Consider the following 24,678-nt stretch of genomic DNA (forward strand, 5'->3'; position numbering starts at 1 on the left):
TGCTTTATATCCTCTGATTATTAATGGTTTTTGAGCACTCTTTGTTGAGTGGCCTACATTTGATCCCATGGACTGTGTTACTTCATAGACAAGCTCATCTTTTCTATCTTTCCTCTCTTCCTTTTTGTTTCAGTCTTAGTGGCTCATCTACTGTATCCATGTGTCCTTCCCTCCAGCCTTGTGATGGCTGACAAGGGGGAAGAGGCATTATATGTTTGCAGTGTTTTAGGCAAGAGGTGACACAGTTTAACCAGAGGTGCATTTTATCATAAGCAGGTGTTGTTCACGTACTTATCAGCTTGTTGTCTGATTTTCAAAATTAACTTAACATGTTCACAAGCTGAATCCTTAGCTCCCATAACTTCATGCAGTTGTATTGTGCTCACTGCATGGGAACTGCCCTGATTTCTTTCAGCTGAGCAGAGTCTGCTTCCAGTACACTCGCACAGCATTTCTTTTGATTCCTTCTTGAATTCAGTTGCAACGTTTTAATTTTTATAATTGGCAACTCTTGAGGGTTGGTGTGCCATAGTTAATTACAAATGTTTACAGCATGCTTCTAAGCTCTGGAGAACAGGGATTTGTAATGGACGTGTTAAAATCTAGCCACAGGCTGTTTCCCACCCTTAACAACTGTGTGTGTGTGTAACTTCCATTTTAACCTGTGGGAATTTTACATGCTTCACCCTGGTGGAGCCTCACATGGTACGGCTGTGATACTGTTTCAAGGAGATAATTCCAAATTCACTAGCAGTGAAGTTATTTTAAACTCATTCATGTGCTGCTTTGTGCATCTCATTTGAACACTCATATGGTAATGTTGATGTGAACTTTGGTGTAATTAAAGACTGTTATCTGTTAATACTCCCTGTGGGTCCCTTCCAACTCAAGATACTCTACAATCTACAATACTCTTCACCATGTCATATACAGAGGCAGTGAGGCTTTTGTAGTCACCACTAACAGGAAACAAAATATCTCCCTCAAACTTACAGGTGTTTCTGTGTGAGAAATCACTGATTATTACTTCCTTCTAGGCAATATTGATGAGAGTTCAGCTTTATGCATACATGGGTAGGCACAACAAAAAAATTGAGGTTACAAAGAATCTGCTTGGAAAGTGGTCTCTCTCTCCACCATTACTGGTGTGTCCTTTCTCATTTAATCTACTTGTGAAAGCCAACTACACAAGTTTTTAGAAGTTACTGTTCCCACTACTTTTAGAGCCCCCGTGGGTTATTAATTTAAAACAGACAGTTAACTGCCAGCTATAGCCAGGTGAAATATGGAACCATGTCAAACCAAGCAGAAAACTACACTGAATATCAAAGTCTAAGGAGATGCTAAATTTGCATCATACCATTGTAAGGTATTTGGTTTGTTTTGTTTTTTTGGTGGGGTGGTTCTTTCACTTCACTTTACTCTTTCTGGTCCACTCCTCCTCTCGGTATTTATCACTGTGAGGCCAGGAATGCCCAAAAAAAAAAAAAAAAAAAAAAAAAAAAAAGCAACGCAGCAGTTCTATAACGAACAGGGTGGATTCCAAGGGAATGGTGTTACTGCCATAAAAAGTGCTATCAGTTTTTGTTTTTGATGATTATGGGCTTCAGATGTCTCTGCATGGTTGAATTTTGACCCATTATATTGCCTTTTGTACAGATATTCAATCTTTGTTGTATTTTATCAGGACTTTGAACAATCTTTTATAAGGACTTTGGACTTTATCAGAATTTGGAGCCTACCGATCTTTCTCACCTATAATTTCTGCCCATTTTTACCACAGCCCTAATGGAAAGAGATGTCCAGCACTAAAAGGAAGATAGATTCTTGATGTGATCCCAGTTAATTCCTGTAGTAGCAAACTTACTATAATCTTTCCTTGCATTCTGAGAACATATTATTTCTGCTGCAGTGTTGCAGCAAGAAATCATTTATCTTCCATATACTACCAACTTCTGTTTTCTTGCGTTGTTCTTGCAATTCAGCCAGTATTCATCTCAGTCATTTTAATATTTGCATTTATTTTTTATAATGGTTTTGCTCTTTCTAGACTCCAGTAAAGCTTTTGTATATGTAAAAGAACCTATTGCCATTTCTGTTTAAATTCAAAAGTGGCAAATATTTGTTCTTTGTTACTTGGCATGACTGTAGGGTGGTTAGCTGTTTCCCTATACTTCTTATCAGAATGTGTCATCTCATAGTATATTATTATCTGTGTATTCAATATATGAAGCCAGGAAAAAGGCATCATTACCTTGTGATTATAGATTTAATTCTTATGTAAATTATGCAGACACCTCCATCATGATTTCTGAACTTCCACCTCTGAAATGTGGAACTTCCTTTTGATAGTAAGCTTCCCTTGGGCCTGGTGTAGCTAGAACACCCCTGAAGCATACCGTTTTATGTAAATATGTATAATATTTCACTGTCACATGTTCTTCTGTATCAGCATTTATAAGGACTCTACCTCCAGGGTATAAAAGCATTACTTTAAACAAAATGAAACACCCAAACTCAACAACAACCCTCTGGATAATTCCATTTCACAACCTACTTTCCAGCATGATTGGTGTTCCCTCTGAATATGGTTCTTCAGAAGCTTAAGTATCCTGTGTAATCTGAGCCAGCACCATGTGACTAAATCAATAAAAGTATTTCTGGAGCTCTAATTCTGTAGACATAGGTCAGCTGAATACCTGCACAGCCCTACCAGTTGGAAGTATGACTAATAATGCATATAGAGCAGAAAATTTATAACTTGCTGTGAAGCACCACTGTAGTTCTCATGCTTCTTTGAACTAATGTGTTTAAAAATCATTCTTTAGGTTATTCTGAGAAGCAGTTGATGCATTCCTAGTCTTTTTTGATCTTTAAGAAATGCAGACATTGACTCTGTAATTGCTATCCATATTATTTATCGCAGTCATGGTGTTATATGATGCAATTTGTGGAGTTCTTTCACTGAATGTGATCTCTGTCTGGAGTCTGCGTTAGTTTTGGATCCTTCTGAACCATAAATGGTCAGAACATCTTTTTCTAATATTTAGTTGGATATAATCTTGTTAGTCTGAAATACATATTCTTTTATATTTTTGGTTTCTTCATGTGCGCGCGCGTGTGTGTGTGTGTGTGTTTGCTTGCATGTATGTCTCTTTCACTAGCGAATTTTTGTCTCAAACATTTATGCATGCCCAGGAAGGCAGAAAGTAAGTTGCTTGGAAATATAAAGGCTTTTTTTTGGGGGGGAAGGAGGGTAATTATTGTTCAAGAGAAGACTGAGAAAGTAAAACAAAACAAGTGAAATTTCAGTTAGAAGTAAAGGGTTGAAGTTAATTGAGCAAAAATCACCGTTAAGCGCAGGCAAAAAGTCATCAGTTGTTAGGCTTGGGTCCAAGTCCATTCTCGTGGCAATTCTGTGAGCCTGTCTGGGGGGCTCTGTTTGTATCCCTATCACTCAGGTACCTCTGATGCAGAGTTGCCTCGTGCCGCAGTTTTGTTGTAGTGATGTCTGCTTTGGTTTGAGGAAGGTTTGGTTGGCATGTTATGATAGCTACCAACTCAAGATTGATAAGGGATCAGAAGCTCAGTCTTAGTGATGTGTACTTAAAAGCCAGTCCTCTGTAGGACAGAGTAAGGTAGCTCTGTAGGACAGAAACAGGTAGCCGTACTCTGAGTAACTGATAATCATAGCATCCATCTTGGTGAAAGACGTTTGTCTTACACTTTGGAAAATCCAATTAGATCCATGCAGCTTTTCCATTTAGGTGCCAGAAAATTAGACTAGCCTTGTAAACATGAACACTCAGCTATCAGTAGTACAGACAAAAACTGAATATCCATTGTGGTAGTAGCCTGTGCCATTTATCTCTCAATTGTCAAGCTATCACAAGGAGGGGACACGCTATAAAGTAATGGTAACATGTCTTTACTTCCCTCTGCTACCTTGTACATTCCTGCAGCAGTAGCTGTGGCAGTAGTCTGTACCCTTCTGTGTTCTCCTTCTTTTTCCACAATTCTCTTATTCTATTCCCAACACTAGAAGGTTAAAATATAAAAACGGCATATATTGTAACAAGAAAACTTAATCTTTTTTCAATCTGTATGTGATTTTACTCTAGACAAGGCAACTTTCCAGATTTGCATTAACCAATATTTGAAACAGGATGGTTTTAAGACTTAGAAAGCTGTCTAGGACATCGTACTACATTAGCCTGAAAAGTTTCGGAAAAATGATCTTTAATATATATATATATATTTCAGAAATAGCAAAGTTTTTGTAAAAGCAATAAATATCAGTTCAAACTCTTAACAGTAGTTTCTTTCTTTCTTTTTTTTTTTTTTAATGCCTTTTTTTTTTAACTTATCACCATTCTGAAGTATGCTGGGGAGGATATCACTTACTCACAACAGAGTTATTAACTAACTCTCTATGTACGTGGTTCAGTAAAGCTTGGAGACCACAGTTTAGACCAGACAGGAAGAGGGTGGTTTTGAGTAAAAAGTAGTTTGTTGGAGTAAATCATTTCTAGTCATCAGTATTTAGAACATTTCTAATACTGAGTTAAAAATAAAATAAAAAAATTAAAAATGTTCAAATGAACCAACATGGTCTGAGAAGCAATGGCAAGATCTTACTTACCATTAGTCAGATGTTCTTGCATAAACATCTGTGCTGAGTATTGGTTCCTTTCTGGATTCAAAGAGGATTTTTTGGATTTTGCTTGTTTACACTTGCTATTCTGAGAGGTAAAATCTGCACTGAGTTCAGGAGCTGCTCAGTTCCAGGTCTGGTGTCAATATGGAGGTGCTGAAATGGAGCCATTGGTTAGAGATATTCTGTGTTTCTGATATGTCTAATACTGATTTGAGATACTTAGTACCAGCTCAATGGCATTTTGTTGGCTTTTTCCACTGCCATCTAAATGACAGTGGTTTTGCTGAGGCTTGTCTGGAAGAGGACTTTCATCCTTGCATGCCTGCAACAGTGCAGACACCATAGCAATGCCTAAGGAAGGGCTGGCTGTCTCCTGTTGTGCAGGCTGAAAGGATGTGGTATGGGCTTCAGATGTTTCGGTCAGTTGTCTGTCTTTTTGTTTGTTTGATTGTTTTGTGTGTGTGTTGCTTTTTGTTTGTTTTGTTTAGTTTTTAGTATTCTGGCAAGCTGTCTCACAATCCATCTCCTTATGAAGTAGTCTTCTTTCCTTAGCTTCAGTAAAGAAATGCACTTCTCACATGTGAGAGTACAAGACTCAACTTTCATGCTTCTGAGGATTAGGTTAGAAAGGTATAACATTTCAGAGTCCTTAGAGTGCCTTGAGATATATGAGCACTTTGTAGTCTAAATATAGATTAGTGAGGATATGTCTTAGGTAAAGTTTTATCATCGGGTAAGATGACTTTTATTATTAGCACCTTTTCACAGAGGAGATAATGGACACCTCTAGTTTGGGCTTATTGTGTAAATGTCTTAGTAGGGTTTTTGCTCCTTTCACAGTCACTTCTAATTGAGCAATGTTTTAATTTTGGACAGGTAAGCCATTTAGGTAGGCAGTTCTATAATCTGCAATATGAAGAAAATCTATTTACCTTCAGTTAGAGTGACACAGAAAATCCTGAGACCACTGATGGTTTTGGAAGAAGGAGAAAGATGGGTTTGTTTCTTACTTGCATTTTGAATTCTACACATTATATTATAATTTTTACATCCTGATCTATAAATTCTTCTTGAACAGGTTGGCACCTCTTTCTTAAAGAAGTCTTTACAATGTAGCCAGCTATAGGTCGGGGTAAGTACTGGTACGTAGGCACGACCAGCCATTCATTCACATGGGAGAAAAGAGTCTTTTCCTAACTCATGCTGGCTGTTAAGAATCTAATCCATGTAATTAAGTTAGTAGGAATAAATATTAAATTCAGAAGTGCTCTTCCAGTTTCAGAGGGTCTTGCAGTTCTGAATGAAGACCTTTGAAGTTAGCATTTTTCAAGACTGAGCCTGTAACTGTATGGATTTAGCCCTAAATTAGCAGGTGAGAAACAGTTCAAGTTTTCCTTCCCAAGCTGTATTATGTAATGATATTTGATAATGCTTGGTTGTAAAGAGAATTTGAACTTAATTGTTTCATTATAAGTCTGTTCTTATTCCTTAGCATCAGCACTCTATTTTGTGCATGAGGATGAGGCCAGGTAAATGTACCTTCTGTCCTCCTTTAGTGTGAAAGACAGATGCTTTCAGTCTGGCTTCTCTAATTCATTGAATATTCAGACTAGTTCTGGATAAGCAGGGCAGATATATGCCAGACCCTCTCTCCAGGAAAGGCCTTCAGCTGGCTCACAATACCATTCTGTAAAGCTTGACATAAAATGTCAGAGATAGGAATGTATTGGTCATTGCTATTGTACAGAAGATATTGTCGAGGGGGAATCTTCTACGAGAGGAAAAAGCACACCAAACCACCCCTTATCTCCCTTTTCTTGTCCTATATTTATGAAAGATGATACCAAAAATGTAAACATATATTCCAGATTGAAAGGTTTATTCATGACACTGTACTTTTGAGGGATGCTGAAAAGGCAAGTAGCACTTGTCTCCTCCCTTACGAAGGAGTTTCTTTTAACTGTGGTCTTGATTGGTAAACATATTTCTACAGTCCTGGGATTTAATATCTTCATTTGAATTGAATAAAGCCAGTTGAACACTGTTTGGCAGTTGGCAACAAAGTACGTATATTGAGGTGCCAAGAAGAGACTCTGCTGAGCTTCAGATGCTTTGCATTCCAGACCTGTTACCTTGTAAGTGTAATATTTACCAGATTTCAGTCTGTCTGGAGATGAAGAGCAGGCCTGTGGAGGAGAGGGTAGTTAGGGAGATTTTAGGCTTGAAGAAGAAAAACTTGAATGAGCTGGTACAGCATGCTAAATTCTTCTTGGGTAATTGACTTGCATGAAGGCAGTGTAAAGAGCAGTTGCTCATGGGCAGTTTATTCAGACTAAAATCAGTGTGTATAGTAGTAAAAGAAAGGCAAAAGAAGGGAAAAGAAGGGAAAAGAAGGGAAAAAATGAAAAGCCTACTCTAGCCATGGATGAAAAGCTCTAGAATTTGCAGGGGTTATTGTGTTTCCAAACATGAACCAGCTCTTACAAGAGCACAAGAGCAGTTTTAACACTTTTGCTCCTGTGCATGCTTTGCTTTTGTAACCAGATGGTTATGTCTAGTCGCAGGGCTTCTTCTGTAGAGGAGACCATGGTCTGTGGCTCAATCAGCGTTTGAAATCTTGTTTACAAACACACCTGGTAAATGAGCAGAGATGAATGACTGGAACTCATAAGCAGTTTTAATCAAATCATAAAGTCCAAAGCCTGAGAAGAAATTAGAAAGATTTGCAAAGTCAGCCAGATACTTCATGTTGCAGTCCCATCTGAATGCTTTGGAGTATGATTTCAGATTCTTGTCTACAAAACCGAAACATGAGGGAGAAGCTGGATCCAGTTCAGTTGGACTTTATTTGATTATGCCTCCATGCTATTGTAGCTGAAAAAATGCTGCAATTCCAAATATGATGTGTTACAATTGTGCAAATTCCTTAATCCGTTTTTCCATTCATTTATGTAGTAATTAAAACCATAGACCTGGAAACTATTTTCACAGGCAACTTTCAATTGCAGAAGCTTATTTCATCTCATGTATTTTGTGATTCTATATTCAATTTTACTCTCCTTCCCTTCCAGAAGAGAGTGAAACTTGATGGTGAACTTCATTGTCAATCTGTGTATTGGCTCAGTTTCTTACAAATTATACATTATTGTATTGTACAGAACATGAGAGTATAATTGTGCTGTTTTTGGTTGTTTCATTTTGTGTTTTTAAATTTCATCTTGCTGTCCTTAGAGTGCACCACAAAATGCTCTAATGAAAGAATAATCATAAGCTTAAAGAGAAAGGAAAGTTTGAAAAGGAGAAAAGGCACAGTGGTTTAAAGGAATGAAATAATGGGAGCTCTCCAAGTGAGATGAGGCAGCAAAAGTAAAAGAGTTACCACGAACTGTGATGAATAATAGATGTGAATTTAACAACTGTGGTCATGGGAGCTGTATAAGATAGAGAAAGAGGATAGTTCAGGAGACAGCAGTTCAAAAGCACGTTGTCTTATGTAGTGGTCTGCAGACATAAATAACACGCAGTACTTTGTGCTCCAGATGTATGACAGTAGGATGCCACCACTTCCAGGTTCTGTGTTAGTGTAGGACATTGTTTATGGTATTCTCTTCATCAGTAATGTCATCTATGATGGAGCAAAAATCACCGCCCCTGCTGTGTTCTGTAGAATACTGTATTTAATTAGATCATTGTGCAAAGGATCTTTGTTAACCAACTTCCATCAGTTAAAACTGTATTCTTTTCCCTTTTTAAAAAATAAAATAAATGGGAAGACTAGATGGCTCTATCTAGGTTGAAATTTAATCCAGGCTGAGGAGGTCTGGAGAGCGTTGGTAGCAGGTGGCTGTCCATTAGCCAGCTTGAGATGAATGGGACAAGCTCAGCCTCACAAGTAAATCTCTGCTTGCTTGCAGAAAGTTGGCACTCATCTTTGTCTCTCTCCCTGCAAGTTTGAACTGGAAGGCTACTGACAGCACAAGCATGAAATGTAATGTCCACTATCACTCCTGTACAGAGGTCTCCCCTAAATACAGAGCTTGTGTGGGTTGGGAAAGCAGTAATGAAAATCACATTGCACGTGTGAGATGCATCAAGGATTTGGTCCTGTGAGGTCTCACTCTGAGGAGTTTCATGAATGCTGGATTCATACCATTCTCCCTTTCTGCTAGGGACTCTGAGGCAGGACAGCTTTAAAGCCAATGGCTGCTTCGGAGAGCTCATAAGATTACTTCAGCAGGACTGTGTTAAAGTAAAGCAAATGCTCATGCTCTTTTTCTCCAGCAGAGTAGATAGGCTTCTTCCCCTGCTCTCCTGCTAAATATCCAGACTGATTTTATGGCTTATCTCACATACATTCATTTCCAGTTTGAACCACCCCCTAGATGAATAGAGGTGAAATAAAACATTTCCCTAGAAAACAAGAGAAATATTATTTAGAGTATTCTGTGCTAAGGTAGAGAGACACATAAACACATCAGTATGAACAGCTTAAGTTAAATTGTGAAATAGCCTGAGAATCTCTTTTCACTGCCATTTCCTTGATTTCAACACCACTGAGTTTGTCATGTATGACGGCTTTGTGGTTGTTGTGACACTGTTGGAGAAAATTGGATTTGGGGAAAGTTCTCTTAGTAGTTCTTTAAATAATTCAAAATGTTTTCCAGTTTTTGTTTTGTTTTGTTTTCTTTCCAGAACAGCTTTGTTCTGCAGTGGTACATTTTTTGTAAAGACTTTTGTAAAGCATTGCCTTGCCATGGCAGTGTATAATCCTGAGGACGTATCCAAGGGATTTCCAGCCATCCTCTTGGATTTCATAATAATACTTGTGATTAGGAGCCCTTCCACATAGGAAACTAAAATGCAGATGTATATTCGCAGACGTAAAGCACAGCACAAGTCATCCAGCACTAAAGGCACAAGTCGGAGCCTGTGATGAGCGTGTCTGCTGTACGAGTTGCAAGCTGCACCAAACAGACATTTGGTGAATGGCCTAATTTTACAGACAGAGACATATGCTGGCTAACCACATCTCACAAAAGAAGCATTGAGTCCCTTTACTTGGAGGTGTTAGCCTTGAAAACATTCTAACCTGATTTCTCGCACTGAAAGTTTATGCCTGTGCTTCTGTCTGAAGGTCAGGGTCAATCTCCATCCCTTGCAGAAGAGCTGACCACTGGGGTGGGCTCCCCAGGTCCCACCTGCGAGGTGCACCATCCTCTCTCTGCCTTCACTGCCCAAGGCATAGGTCGAGGAGCCCTACTTTCTCCACCTGGCTTACATTCACAGTTTTTGGTGGTTTCTGACAGATTCAATAAAAGTATGTCTGCACAATGTATTTTTTTTAAGCATACCTCATTAGTAAGTTGGCACTGAGATAACAGTGTGAAGCCAGTTTTAATCCTGCTGGCTGGGCTGTCAGTGCAAATGAAATTCATGAGGAAGGTGCCAAGGAGAGGAAGGATTTAGAGAGAAAACAAAAAAACATATATAGCCCCTTTCTCAAACACACACCCATACATCTAACCTTATACCTAATCTGCTGTTGAGAGAAGGGAAAATATTTTTGTAGATAAAAATGCCTTAAGGTTACTTGGTTTAGGAGGCACAAAGACTACTTAGGGGTTTTTAGCTACTGCAGGTGGTTGTGTAAAGCAGTACGATATACAAGTAATGCGGTTGGGCTTACGATCATATCTGGCCCTTCAGCCTACTCATGGAGAGATCTCTGGTTACAGATTACTTCTGAAGGTACCAGTTCAGCAGTATGCAGCCAGAAGAAGGTTGGGATGTGAGAGAGGAAAATAAAGGTCATTCCAATGAGGAAAGCTGTTGGTCAGTCTTGTGAATGGCAGAAGGTTAATCTGACCTGTTTTAAGTCACTGCAGTCATCGCAGTCATAAGCAGCTAAACAATGCATGCAAATGGAAGTTTGATCTTATTCTGCCATTGAGGAAAGTTAGTTCATATTCCCTGACAAGGTTTTTTTTTTTTTTTTTTTTTTTTTTTCAGAGGCGATAAGAGACTGTACTTGCAATTCTTGCTTATGATTCCTAGCTGAAAGAGGAACAGCCCTTTGTGGAGAGAGATGAAAGACACTAGGAGTATTTTTCTTACATTCCAGTGTAAGCAGAATAGCAAAGTACATACCTGAGAATTTTCCAAGCACAACACACATCTATTTACATATTTGATTTCAGTGGTGATACGTGATAACCTGGGATCTCATTCAAAGGATCCTGATGGGGATTTGAAAGGAGTTCTTCTTCCTTGAACATTCACAAAATAACTGCTGAAAGCTGAAGAACCTTTTGTTGGCAACCTAATTTCACAGAGAACAGAAGGCAGAGAAGCTGGAGATGGTTTTCTTGTACTGAAAATCCTATCTGTTCTTACAACTGTGGAGATAAATTCCTGACTCCTTTAAAAGTGGTTTGTTAGTGACTTCAGTATGACCAAAATGTCGCTCAAATTTCAGAGAGACTTTGGTACTTTTTTATCTTGCACTAATGCCAGTTGACAGATGCTGCAGCTTTCCTACTTGTGCGTCTTCCCAGCAGAAAAGAATCTGTCAGTTCCCATAGGGAATGCATGGTCATAGGCTCGCCATCGTAATGTGAGACCCATGAGCAAGGGACACATCTGAGGATGTGTTTTTCCTGATGCTATTAACACTGTAGTGTTGTATAAGCAGCAGTGAGATTATAGTGGGGGTTATGTTCAAGAAAGAGAACTGTTTTACTGTTTCTTTCCCCCATACATTTTAATCTGCCACAAGATTAAGATTGGTTGTTGAGCAACTCAGATAGTGGTATGGTTAGTATTTGCATTCCCTTTTGGCTCCTCTGCATGAGAGGAGATGTGTAAATAGGACTTCATGCAGGAGAGAATTGGGGTCAGACCTTTCAGGCTTTCTAAAATGTGTGGTGATTTGTATATGCTGAAAGATGGTCCAGAATGGAAAAATTGGCATTTGCCACTCTCCAGAATACTCCCAAGTAATTAGGTTACCCCAATTAAACACTGCTCAACGGCTCAAAATTAAGACCTGAAAATAGCTCTCTTGTGATGCGTAAGTGTTGTTTGCAATACCCAGTCCCTTCAATTCAGCATGGGAGAGGGAAAACAAGCCAACAGCCTGGAAAGATTTAAAGTCAAGCAGAGAGGAGAGTCGGGTGAGTTCGTGTTATGGAATTTTCTTTCAGAAGATTCATTTTCAAGCAGTCTTAATGGCAGAAGCGTACTCAGAGCAGCGTGCATCTGAGGGGGACTTGCAGGTGGTCTGTGTGAAGCTAGCTCACCCACATTTCCTGTTTCTTCAGCTTTTGCAAATAAGCAAATAGCTAGGGTTTTGTTGTTGTTGTTTTTCAAGGGGTAAAAAGAATGGGTGCACGTCTGTGCTATGTGTGCTGTGTCATTCTCAGAGGTGCATCTGAGAGGGGCAGAGCACAGCCTGGGACATTCTCTATGCTCATTTCCTAGAAGAGCATCATTTACACCATGTCTAGCTTTTGGGGGGAGTTGTTTTTTTGTTTGTTTGTTTGTTTTTTGGTTTGTTCTTTGTTGTTTTCCTATAAAGGACTGGACAGTTTCCCCTTTCATTTTAGCAATGGATTTCAGCAATGTGAACTGGCTTTTGATCCATTTCCAGCTTCAGAGGTTTGGGTCCAGGCATTTGATTCAAGGCTTAGAACTTGGTCTAACTGTGCTAAAAGTTAATACTTAAGAATTGAGTTTTATAACAGAAATGGTCTTTGAGGCAGTTCTTGCTTTCTTAAAAGCTGCAGAACAAAAGAGACATTTCTTAGAGGAATTCAGCATTACTCTTCAGAACACAGTCTTGGGACAGGAGAGTTTGTAAAGGATCGTGACTGTGACTTGTAATTGCCTCACAACTGCCTTGTGGCTGTAAAGGAACAATAACAAAAGTTTTGGAAATCCCTGTGCTGACTTACCCTAACACACATTTGAAGATATAAACCTCATGCACACTATCTCTATGCCTTACTTCCAGATATCTTCTTATAGCATTACATAGATATTTCCTTTTTGCTCAGGACAGCCTGCATAGATACCTGACTTCATAGAATCACAGAATGGTTTGGGTTGGAAGACATCACAAAGATCACATAGTTCCATGTCCCCTGCCATGGGCAGGGACACCTCCCACCAGACCAGGTTGCTCAAAGCCCCATCCAGCCTGGCCTTAACACCTCCAGGGATGGGGCATCCACAGCTTCTCTGGGCAACTTGTTCCAGTGACTCAACACCCCATAGTAAAGAGTTTCTTCCTCATATCTAATCTAAAACTAACCTTCTTTAGTTTAAAATCATTACTTCTTGTCTTGTCCCTACAGTCCCTGACAAAGAGTCCCTCCCAGCTTTCTTGTAGGCCCCATTTAAGTACTGGAAGGCCACAATAAGGTCTCCCTGGAGCCTTCTCTTCTCCGGGCTGAACAACCCCAACTGTCTCAGCCTGTCTTCATAAAAGAGGTGCTCCAGCCCCTTGATCTTCTTGGCCCTCCTCTGGACTCATTCTAATAGGTCCATGTCCTTGTGCTGGGGGCCCCAGAGCCAAACATAGTGCTCCAGGTGGAGTATCACAAGGGCAGAGGAGGAGGATGATCATTTCCCTCAGCCTACTGGCCATGCTTCTTTTAATGCAGCCCAAGATATGGTTGGCCATGGGCCAACCTCTCAAGCTTGTCCCGGTCCCTCTGGATAGCATCCCTTCCCTGCAGCGTGTTGACTGCACCACACAGCTTGGTTTCATCAGCAAACTTTCTGAGAGTGTACTCAATCCCACTGTCCATGTCATGGACAAGGGTGTTAAATAATACCAGTCCCAATACTGACCCCTGAGGAACACCTGTCTCCACCTGGACATTGAGCCATTGACCACAGCTCTGTATGTAACCATCCAGCCAATTCCTACCCACCCAAGTGGTCCATCTGTGAAATCCATGTCTCTCCAATTTAGAGACAAAGGTGTCAGGACAGTGTCAAATGCTTTGTACAAGACTTCCTCTGAAATAAATAGCATACTGTTTATGGAAGAACTCTGCACTGTCATATGGGTTTCTTAAGTATTTTTCTTCCAATCCTGAAACACATTCAGATTTTCTAATTTTTATTATTATTATTTTTTTTTTGCAAATGAGCAGCTGTGGAGGGCAGGGGATGTATGATGCAGTATGACTCTGAAAAGGATTATTCTATGAGCATCACTTTTTCTTGCTGACTCTACTCAGACAATGCATTGTTTCAGTGGGGTATTTGTTTATTAATGGTCCAGTCAGTTGCAGGGTAAGGAGAAAACACAGGAGCCGATCACACTGACACCCAGTGTGAAACAGGTAAAGGCAGGAGATGATACTCAGTATTAAAAGATTCACAGGAGATTTTTCTGACTTCAGCTTTTTTGGTAGTTTGCTTTTTCTGGGTAGCCCTGCCCTGTAGTCCTGCAGTTATGTTTCTGATATTTTAAATTATTATTATTTTCTGCATATATGGCTATACCTCAGCTCACAGAGACTGACAGAGACCTTTTGCTGTATTTTTTTTAGGCAAAGTGAGCCAAGGAACAGGCAAGATTTAAGGTCAATGTTCTCTATGTCTCAGCACCCACAGCTGGAGTTGGCAGGCCAAAACAGATCCAGCTCCATTTCTATGTTAAAACCCAAAGCTAATTTCCAAAAGAAGTTTGTAGGAACAGTTTGGACATCTGAAAATCAGTCCAGAAACATTCAATTGCAGCTTCTCATTGTAGAAAATCTGGGAAAAAAAAAAAAAAAAAAAAAAACATCTGGGGGAAAAAAAAAAAAAAAGATACCTGAAAGTATTGGGTGCTGAACACTTGAACACTTGAAAATCTGGTCTAGTATTTAAGGTCTGGCTTAAAGTACAAAAGGGGTTAATCCATTTCTGCTTGCTGCATGTTAGCATTCATAGCAGAGCTTGGGAGAAGAAGCTGGGTCTTTCTGTGCTAGCATGTGGCACATTAACTCCATGTCTCCTTGCAGCCAGCAACACCTCCAACATCGACGAGAGAATGATTGCATGAACTCTCTGTGAGGCTTTTGATCATCTTTTCAGATGAAATGCAATGCACCTGCAATTTTTTTCTCTTTGGTATTAAATTTAACTCCCCTTTGCATTTTGGCTGATGGGAGTAAATCTTAGTGCGTTTTAAAAGAGTAGCTAGTGCTGCAACAGTGGGATGTATGTCACAAAGTCTGGTAATTACTTTGTTCCAAACCTGTGTCCATACAGATGTTCAGTGGTATGTACTTTATGGAGGTGTGAAGTTTAACAGAGACTGCATAGTCAGAAAAAAAATAAAAAGCGCATTTGTGTTATGTAAGTTCTGCCAGGCATCTTTGCTCTGAGCACCTTGGAGTCTGCTAGTGACATTTATTGAGCCCTCATAGCCAGTTTATGGCATAATAATTACGTGTATGTATTCCCTGCTGAATGTCAGGAGCTCAATGAGTCTTCATTACAAAGAAAGAAAAAATTAGTCAATACTAAAGATATATAGCTGATATATATAGTAGGAAGTTACTAAAATAAGAAAACATCTTCAGTGTTGGCATCTGTTAGCATAAATGCTGAAAGAAAGTCCTGTTTAAATAGCTACAGCAGGAGTCCCTGTGGGAGTAAGGTTTTTTGTTTGGTTGGTTTGTTTGTTTGTTTTTCCTGCAAGGGGAATTACTTCAGGACTCTAAAGTCCACTGTCTTAGTGAAGATGCACTGAGGCTTCCCCATTTGACTGGGATGACAGGTCCAGCAGTCAGTACTGGTGGTAAGAGGGAATTAGCTTCAGATTTCGGGCTTTTGTTGTTCTGACCTTTACAATGACCATTCAGCAATTGAATCCCCAAGCTGTTCTCATTCTGTCTGTCTTCCTGATGAAGTTATCTCTGTCATCCTTTGCCTATGCCTGTCCATCTCTCTTGCTAATTGTTAGCTCTCCAAGTGCACTGAGAGTGAACATGTTGGGTAATGTGAAGTCCTGAATCATCCACAGGCTTGAATAAATAACATATCTAGGGATCATTCAGTGGAAGATGCCTAACTAACAGTTGTTAGTATGGGATCTGCACTCAGAACAGGTGCAATAACAGAATGTGTATGTCATGCCATGCGTCACACTGTGGATGCACACATACCCTGCTCTGACAGGAAAGCTGCTCCAGAGCCATGCAGGCAAAAGCTTTACTCACTGTGTTCCCAGCAGGTTAATTCCAGCACAGTATCCCTCCAGGCCTTGAAAACAGTTGCTGACAGATACAGGTACTGCTTGTTGAAGGTAAAGGCATCTTTGAGGGGCAAAACTTGGAATATAGAAGTAAATATGGAGTTAGCCATGGGAGCCATGGGGACTGTGCAGTGTCTCAGATGCTGCTTTTGTGCCATGTGGCTTCAAAGGCTTGCTGCAAGTTGCCCTTCCCTTCAAGCAGCTCTGAGCATGCTGCTTCACTTACCGTGTTGGAATATCCCTGAAGGCAGTACAGCCCCAGTTGTGACAGGCAACCATGCATTGGTCAGAGAACAAAATTCACAAAGGGGAAAGAAGGAGCTCATGTTATGCAGAGTGGCTGCTACTTGTTGGAGAGGGAAAAAAAGAAAAAAAAAGAAAAAAAAAAAAAAAAAAAGATATGCTATCAGTAAGCTGAAATCTGAACAGCCTAACTGGTCCTAATAGTTGGAGGGTTTAGGGAAGCCTGCCAGAGTGTGGAAAGCATAACAACTGCATTTAATAACAATCAAGCAACTCTTATAAATATTTGCATGTGCTGCTTCAAAGCCTACTACATGGTCATTCATGTTCTGCAGTCAGAAAGAAGAGGAAGGAAAAAAAGAGGGCAAGATAAAAAGGGCACTCCATGTTTTGTAGCTGCTGTAATAAGGAATGGGCAGAGCACCAGAAAGAAAAGAAAAAGGGAAAAGAAACCCTCCAAAGTTTAATAAACACAAAAGGGAATAAAAATAAATCTTTGGAGCATTTATTGCAAGCCCTTGATGGAAGGATTGGATTGAAGCTCTCAGCCTTTCCAGTGTGGGCGTATGTGCGAAGTCTGCCTGTATGGCCTCCTCCAATGAGAAAAGTTGTTTACATTTCTTATCTTGGGCTGTGCAAATAATTGATTCTTTTGTTTGTTTGTTTCAATAGCAGAAATGAAAATTCAGAGGGGAAAAAAAAAATAAAAAAAAAAAATAAAAGTGTTTGGATACAACTGGATTTAGGACTTTCCTCACCAGAAAGCAAGCCCAGCTCTCAGAAGAGCTGTGTCAGAGCATTTTGTTTCCTTGAAATGTTAGTACACACAGTACCTGTGAGAAAAGCCATGGAAACAGAAGCCTCAATTCATATTACACGACTGTTGAAGGCAAAAGTGTCATCCTGTTATGCATGAGGTCCCCAACTTGGGGAGTATCTCCAGGATGAAACAACCTCCTTCAGTTCCCACTTTTGGCTTGAGGGAGCTTGAACCCATCTCGTTCTCCTCCCAGGAGCGATGCCTAGGGGTCTGCCTGCTATTCTGAATGGTCATTGAGAAGATGTGTGCAGTCTTTCCTATTGATGCTTTTCCACCCTGAGTCTATATTAAATAGAGCTATGCCACTGCCTTGCCTGTTCAGTACTTTGGGATAGGTCTCCTGCACCCCCGTCATTGGAGCAGGGCTGCTTTCTGTCCTGGTAGCTGGCACAGGAGCTTAGAGGATGCCAGATGTTGAATAGTCACTAAGAAGCCCAGAAACCACAGTTTAAGCCCTTATGCTCTTAAATATTCACAGACCAGAATACTTTCTAACCTGGCAGTTTGGACTGTCCTGTGTAAAGTGGCTGATGGAATTTCAGCTCATTCAAGGGAAAATATATATATATATAAAGAATAAACAAGCTAAACCTGCAATGCTCATTGTTAAGCACACAGAGCTATTAGAGTAAAGCTAGGAGGAGGGATGTTGTCTTTGCCTTCTCCAACTGTGCTTTATAACTCATCTCAGCCTTGCTGAGATGGATGTGATTATGTTTATTATAGCTGGAAGTATGAATTTTTGGGTAGGTTGAATTAATGAATAATTGAAAGGTGACAAAAATGGAATATTTCACTGCATTCACTATTCCTTTTTCTCCAAACCAAAATAAAACTGTGTTTTCCTAGCTCCAGGAAACATATTGATTTGATTCCACTTATTCATGATAATTGTTCAAAGAATACTTAAGGAGCCTGGTCTGCAACAGTATTACAATGTTTGCAGACTTAACTTGCTCAGGGTTATCCTGGAATCTACTGGAGTCACTAGGCCAAAATCAGAGGGGAGTCTAGAAGTATCCAACTGAGACTGCATTGATACAACTGTCAGGTTAAGGTAGAGTCACAGAGATATAAATTGCAGCATCTGAGATCACTTAAAGACTAATCCAAACCCTTGTAAACTCTATAGGGTTCTTCCCCTTCCCTTACAGAGAGTTGCAAATCTCAGTTCTCTGTCCTAATGTTGATGAATTTTCATGTAACCCCCAATTCTGCAGTCAGCCATTCTTTCACAGAGGAAGGGCTCCAGCTAGCAAAAAGCCATTTTTTTAATACTTTTTTTTAGCAATCCATGAATAATGCCTTTTCCTGAGTTGACTTCCCATGGATACTGTTGTGAATGATAGAATAAAGAAATCATACTTCTTATGGCTTTTGCAAGGTATAAAACTGTCTCATGAGAGAGCTGAAATTTCTTTAAGATAAGAATTAATTCTTCTTCATTGTCAATGTCCTATGTCTGCTTTCCAACAGAAGGTAAAAACTCATTCACTGTGTATGCAAATGCACATACTGAAACACAAAAGCATGCACATTAAGAAGAGAGTATTCCTTCCTTCTCTGGCTGTTACTGTTTTCCATGTATATGATAGAGCAAGAATATAAATGGAGAGATGGTTTAGGAAAATTGTTTCAGATGCACATTCACAGATTTATAATATATGGTATCTAAAATAGAGACATGTAAAAGAAAGGCTACAAGCGAAGTCCAAGAAAGTTCTAGAAATAAGTTAGAAGCTAAATATAAATCAAGCAGACAGTTAAATGGGACTTTTGAATCTGAAATAAAGTGAAGATGGACAGTGTTTGTCCATGCCAGGGCAAGTGGCTGTCTGCTAGTTTGGCTTGTCCACAGGGAATGAAATTGTAGGCTGATGCCTCAAATAAATGACAGGGAAGGACAACTTACAACTCATCCTGGAAGCATCAATCTTATATATACATGTTATTATGCCAAATTATATTCCTAGTAGGATTAGGTTTGGCAGAGGAACAAGTAGTAGTCTTGGAGTTTCCTATAGCAGAAAAATAAATTCAAGAGATTATTTCCCTCCTAAATGAGGATGTAACCTGAACCAAGTAGCTTTCTTAAGAATTTTCAAAATCTATCAAAATTAAGATCATCATTGCATAAAGTTAAGCTTTTCTCAAGAGACTTTCATGTATTTCTCCTTCAGAGAGAAAACAAGCATTGAGAGAGACAAGCAGTTATGCATTACTCAGGGTAAAGAGGAGAAATTCTGATGTGGGGGTAATTCATAACGCTTTTGCTTTGAATTCTCATTATAAGGTGGGTGACAATACTGATCACAATGCTTTGGGTTTATTGTGGAGCACTGCAGATGTGAAGATTTGAGAACTTTCTTTTCCCGATTACATGGGAACACAAGGAAGTCGGGGGCTTCCTGTTTGTATTTATATCTCTTCCACATTTTACATATTGAGGGTCTTCTATGGGAAGTACTCTTTCAGAGCATTTTTTAAGCATTTTGAGAACTTGTCATATCTCACTTATAATGCATCTATAGTCGAGACCTAGATTCTACCTTTCTCTGTAAGATTTTCTCATCTCTGTGATTATTTTTAGTTTTTCCATCTTACCATTCTATAAATGATTTTGGCTGAATAATCTAGAGGAAGAGTGTTTGTGAATATTATAAAGAGAATGCACTTACTTTATTCCTTCTGTGACTGACTGGCACTTGGTATTTATGCTGTAGTCATTTTGAGCCTTTAAAGAGTTACTTGAAGACATACCACAACCTGGATGTTACATGTGTAACTGAGTGTTAAGTCTGCTAAATGTGTTGCCTTGCACAGTCCCGGGCTGCTGCATTGATCAGAAGTTCTGATAGTGGGAGCCAGTCTATAAACACTAAATGTTTGTGACTTGGTCCTTAGTTATTGATGTGTCTCATTAATATGAATAGGTATCATTAATGATTTATTCCAACTATCTTTAATCATTAGTAGCTAGAAGTAAAGATAAATGTCCTGGACTTATGTTCTCCAATCTCTGTGCTGTGTTATGTATATACATCTATGAAGAATTATGTATCTTCCAGAAAAGAGTCCTTTACTCCATTAGTAGATGAATGGATGGATGGCTTGGATGGATGGAGAGCTGGGACACATAGACAAGCATGTAACATCACCAGGATTTCTGACCTTCATGGGAGCTTAATTGCTCACCTCTCTAATGTGCAGGCTGTTGTCTTCTGTCACTGTCTGACAAATCCTGAACTATGTGGCTAGTGGGAAAACTTATTTTTTTTATGATTATTATCTGAAGTGTTTCTGCTGGCATTGCCCCAAGGAAGCCTGTGAAGTTTGTTTCCTCTGCTGAAAATCCTCCCCCCTGTCACAATGAAGTTTTCATCTTTCTTCTGTTTCTTTGTACATTTTAAAATGTAAGAGAAGAGGAAACCTTTCCCTCAGCTTGAATGGAGATTTTATCAGGGCCTTTGAGTCATTTCGACTCATCCCTGAATTTGGCTTGCTGAGCCCACTCTGCAATTTGAGGAAAGTCTTGCCAAACAACAGGGTGTGGAGAATGTCACACATACACAGCATGTTCAGAGTTTTCTGCACATGGTTTTCTGTTTGTGCTCTTGGCCAGAATTAGGTGGAACAGTCTCAGATGATCACTGAACCCTTCAGGGTCATCCGAATTGTGCAAAAGTTCTTTGCTGCTTAACCTCAGTCAGGGTTTGTAGCTGGGAAGGAGGAAGAGATTATTTTGAAACCTAAACTGATGCGTTTGATACCATTACTGATGACTTAATTCCATTTTTCTGTTCTTTTTTATTATTATTTATTTATTATTATTTATTTATTATTATTATACTTTTTTCTGCTTTCCCCCCAATATATAGTGAGGGGTGATTATATTTATGACTTTTACTGCTTGCAAATGGTCAATATTCATGTAATTCTTTTTAGAAAGTCTACTATCTGCATGCCTTTTACTTCCCTTTCTTCTTCCTCTTCTATTTTTGCCCTTGCTATAATCAGAATGAATATTTTATTCCAGTAAAAATCCTTAATAGCTAAATAGGAAACAAAACCTGAAGCTGACTAATTTATACTCCATGCCCTGGGGGAAAATGGGTTTTAGAAAGTATACATATCAAATGATTTCCTGTTACTTGTCTTCTTAGTAGATCTCTGTGAACTCTGGGCAAGTCTGAATGCATTTGCCAGATACCAAAAAATGGCTGTTATGATTTTTTTCCAATTTAGAAGCATCCAAGATTTTCCACCAGTATGTGGAAAGAATGGGGTTAAATGCATGCCCTGAAATAGAGTTCAAAATGGTTGTTAATCTCTATTAATCAGCTATTCCTGTAATCAAATATGTGGGGTTGTTTTTTGGGAGGTTGAATTGTTAATGATATTCAATTGTCTATTGGAAACTGAATCCTGCTACAGATATTTCCCTTACTGCTTTCTGAGGTTGTCTGGCATTGCATTGTAGGAAAGAACAATGTATTATATCATCTGAAAAAATACATAAATAATCGCACTGCCTTCTTGCAGATGCCATCCCACCAAGCTATTACAGCCTTTACTTCCGAATCGTGAGATTTGATGTCTCGGCGATGGAGAAGAATGCCTCCAATTTGGTGAAGGCCGAGTTCAGGGTCTTCCGTCTGCAGAACTCAAAGGCGCGGGTCTCGGAGCAGCGGATAGAGCTGTACCAGGTAAGGCTCTGGCTATTACTGCCTTCTTTCAAAGGTAGCTTTTTTCCCATGACTGTGCTAGAAAGAACTTCATTCAAAGTCATGTGAAGCTGAAATACACGTACTTTTCTAGTAAGTGTGCTTCAGGACTCTAGCATTCAGCATATAGCAATGGAGGAGGCATATGGAAGCTTCCTGTTGATGATTTGCTGTAAGTGACAGAACAAGGCAACAAGCAAGGAGTTTTGAGGGTCTCTCTCTCCCAGCACCCGATCTACACTGCAGGTTACATAGAAGAAATCAAATTCCTCTCTCTGGCCTGTGTTCAGGATAAGCCTATTAACTGTTCCTTGCAAAAATTTCATCGTTAATAACTGAGTTTCAGGTCATTGCAGTTTCAGGACTGACTTCTGTATAGTGGCCCAGGGCTTGAAGCAAGTCAGTGGAAAATTCAGCAGTTTAGGATAGAGGAAGAAAATGACCCAATTACCATTTTACTCTGGGGTGTTGATACGATTTTTTTCTTTTCTGTTTGTTTTCAAATTGCACCCTGCATTTCAACCAGTGACATAGGTGATTTATAAACTTGGTCAGATGGTGTTGTCACTGAAGAAGCAAAGTCAGTCTTGTATAGAAGCCATCACAGCCCCACAAAACATCCTCTGTGTGTGAACAAGCTCAAGCAGAGGCTCCTCTACCTAGGTAATAGTCAGCTTGCACACATGCTAAACCCATTAAGGTCAACTGCATAGAGTCTGTGCATATGTTTGTGGAACTATTTTCTAGAGCATATTTCATGTAAAGCATAGTTCATCCAACCAAGAAAACCAACAGCAAAAATGAATCAAGTCCCAGCAGTTTTATACTGGCTAAAACTCACAGTTTTTCTACCAACCTGGGATTTGTTCTCCTGAAAACCCTGGTAGGGAAGAAGTCGTCTTGTTAAGTAAAATGTGTTGAACCCTTCTTTGGCTCTGTTTTTGCTGCCCTCATTTGCTGCACCTGAGCACAGCCATGAGTTTGCAGCACAGTAAAGCCTGAGTCTGATCCTGTGGTGCAAGTTTGAGTTAGTTATCTACCTCACTTTCAAAGTTCACATTTTACTACCTGGTCTGCTAAAGTGCAAACTAAGCTTGTAGCAGAGATGCAATTTCTGCTTGCTGGAGAGACAGCGTAAAGCCAGCCTTAGAGACTACCAGCAGGAAAAGATGCACTGGATTTTTAAAACATGATTTAAACAGGAGAGAAATGTGATTCCCCATTGAATGGGGTTTAGGTCTGCAGGTGGTCACCAGGTGCTTGTTGTCAAAACTACAACCTGGCTGTGTGCCTTCCCAAGAAAAGACTGGCAGAAAAGTTGACTAAATAACATGTCACTTGTTAAAAGAGAAAGCTAACAAAAATCTTCGAAAGTCAGTGGTGTCCTTGGTGTGTAAGAGCCATCACACAGAATTATGCTTCTTGTCCCTGTGCTGTTGCCAGACCAACCTGTCAAAATGATCATATGTTCTGACTTGACCTCACTATTCAGACATCTGAAATGGAGGTAATGGCATCCCTGTGCTTTCTGAGAGCTGTTAATCAAGCACCTGGAAGGAATACAGCTGAGATTACCTGAGCTCAGCTCATTGCACCTCTATGTTTGAGGAATGTGGGATGCAAAGGGTTCAACAGAAGTACGGAAGAAAGGGCCTTTACTTGGCTGGGAATTGGGCTTGTGACAAGAAACAGCTGGTGAGAGAGGCTGACTCCAGCAAGCCTGTGCCAATGGAAATGACTGACACCTGCACCTAGGGCAGGTACCTCAGTCCTGTAGATAAATATATAGCTGGTGAGGAAGGCAGTCTTTTTTTGAGACTGGGTGGGGGGCATACTGATTGAAGTGTTGGGTGAGTAATGAGGTGCTGGTTATTGTAGGATTAGAGCTTTTCTATAACGAAGAATTAGGCTTGCCAGAGGCGGTGAGCTGTGAGCGTGTTTGTGCCAGGTGTATGCTAGGCATGATACTTGTTCCTTCTCCTGCAGAGAAACAAGCTGTTCCTGGAGCATTTCCCTGCAGAGAACATATCAAAATGATGAGAGCTGCCTGCTAGTGCTTCTCTCTTCTTTACTCCTTCTAAGCTCCTCTAGTCTTCTTCTTCCTCTACTCTTCCACCCCTACTCTGCCCTTTAGTCATATTTACCACTTCTTGCAGTCTTTTATGCAGTGCTCCCCAAAAGCTTGTATTAAGGTCTTACCTTAGCTCTGCAATGGCTGGTCTGAACTGCCTGGGTTCCTTATTGTTGGCTCTGCTGCAAGAGTATCAGAGTCCCTAAATCCCCTTGTGCCTCATCTCCATCGCAATGTTTGAGACTTTGCAGTGTTTAACAACAAGCAAATGGAAGGAGATGTTGGAGAGGAGGATGTGTTGCAGGACAATGCTATAGAAGCATCCTAAAACTAAAAACATCAACTTTAGAGAGTAGAACAAGGAGCTGAAGGTAGGGAAGGATGACTAGGAGTCATTAGTGCCATGATGCTGCTAGAGGAGCTTCAGTGTTATGTAGTGATAGGGATGTCAAAGAGTGGAGGAAGGAATAAACATGGGGTGTAGAGAGAATGAGGAAGATGCACATTTAATTGGAAATGGAAGAGGCAAATATATTCTGTAGGGGCTGGAAGCTTTCTCAGGTATATTTGCTTGAAGCTTGAAAAGCCATGCATGGAGAGAGAGCCTCTCAAAGGAGATTGCTGGTAGGTTTGGCAAGTGTAGCCGCTCCTCCTCCTCCGTGCATAAGCACTGCTTCCTGTCTTGTGAGATAGTGCTGGGCTTGCCAGGGCTGTTGTGCCCAGAAGCAACAATGTGGTTTTCTGTCTTGCATAAGCAACATTTAATTATTAGCTTTTTTTCTCTTTCTTTCTTTCCTCCCACCAAGTTTCGGGTTGCCTACTGTTCTAGTGTTTTGCTTTGCCGAGGAGATCTTCTTGATGAGGGTTTTTCAAATTCCTCTCATACCTGTAGTTTTAGGGAATGGT

The 24,678-nt window shown here is 39.9% G+C and overlaps 1 protein-coding gene across 1 annotated transcript in view; it reads left to right on the plus strand.

Moving 5' to 3' along the window:
- TGFB2 (transforming growth factor beta 2) overlaps nucleotides 1-24,678 on the plus strand; it is a 71,840-nt gene that overhangs the window by 24,519 nt on the left and 22,643 nt on the right. Inside the window, exon 2 of the mRNA XM_035321378.1 lies at nucleotides 21,520-21,683. Within this exon, the coding sequence (XP_035177269.1) occupies nucleotides 21,520-21,683 (164 nt within the window). The remainder of the gene's footprint in view (nucleotides 1-21,519; nucleotides 21,684-24,678) is intronic.

Source organism: Oxyura jamaicensis, chromosome 3, assembly GCF_011077185.1.
Source record: "Oxyura jamaicensis isolate SHBP4307 breed ruddy duck chromosome 3, BPBGC_Ojam_1.0, whole genome shotgun sequence".
Taxonomy (NCBI): domain Eukaryota; kingdom Metazoa; phylum Chordata; class Aves; order Anseriformes; family Anatidae; genus Oxyura; species Oxyura jamaicensis.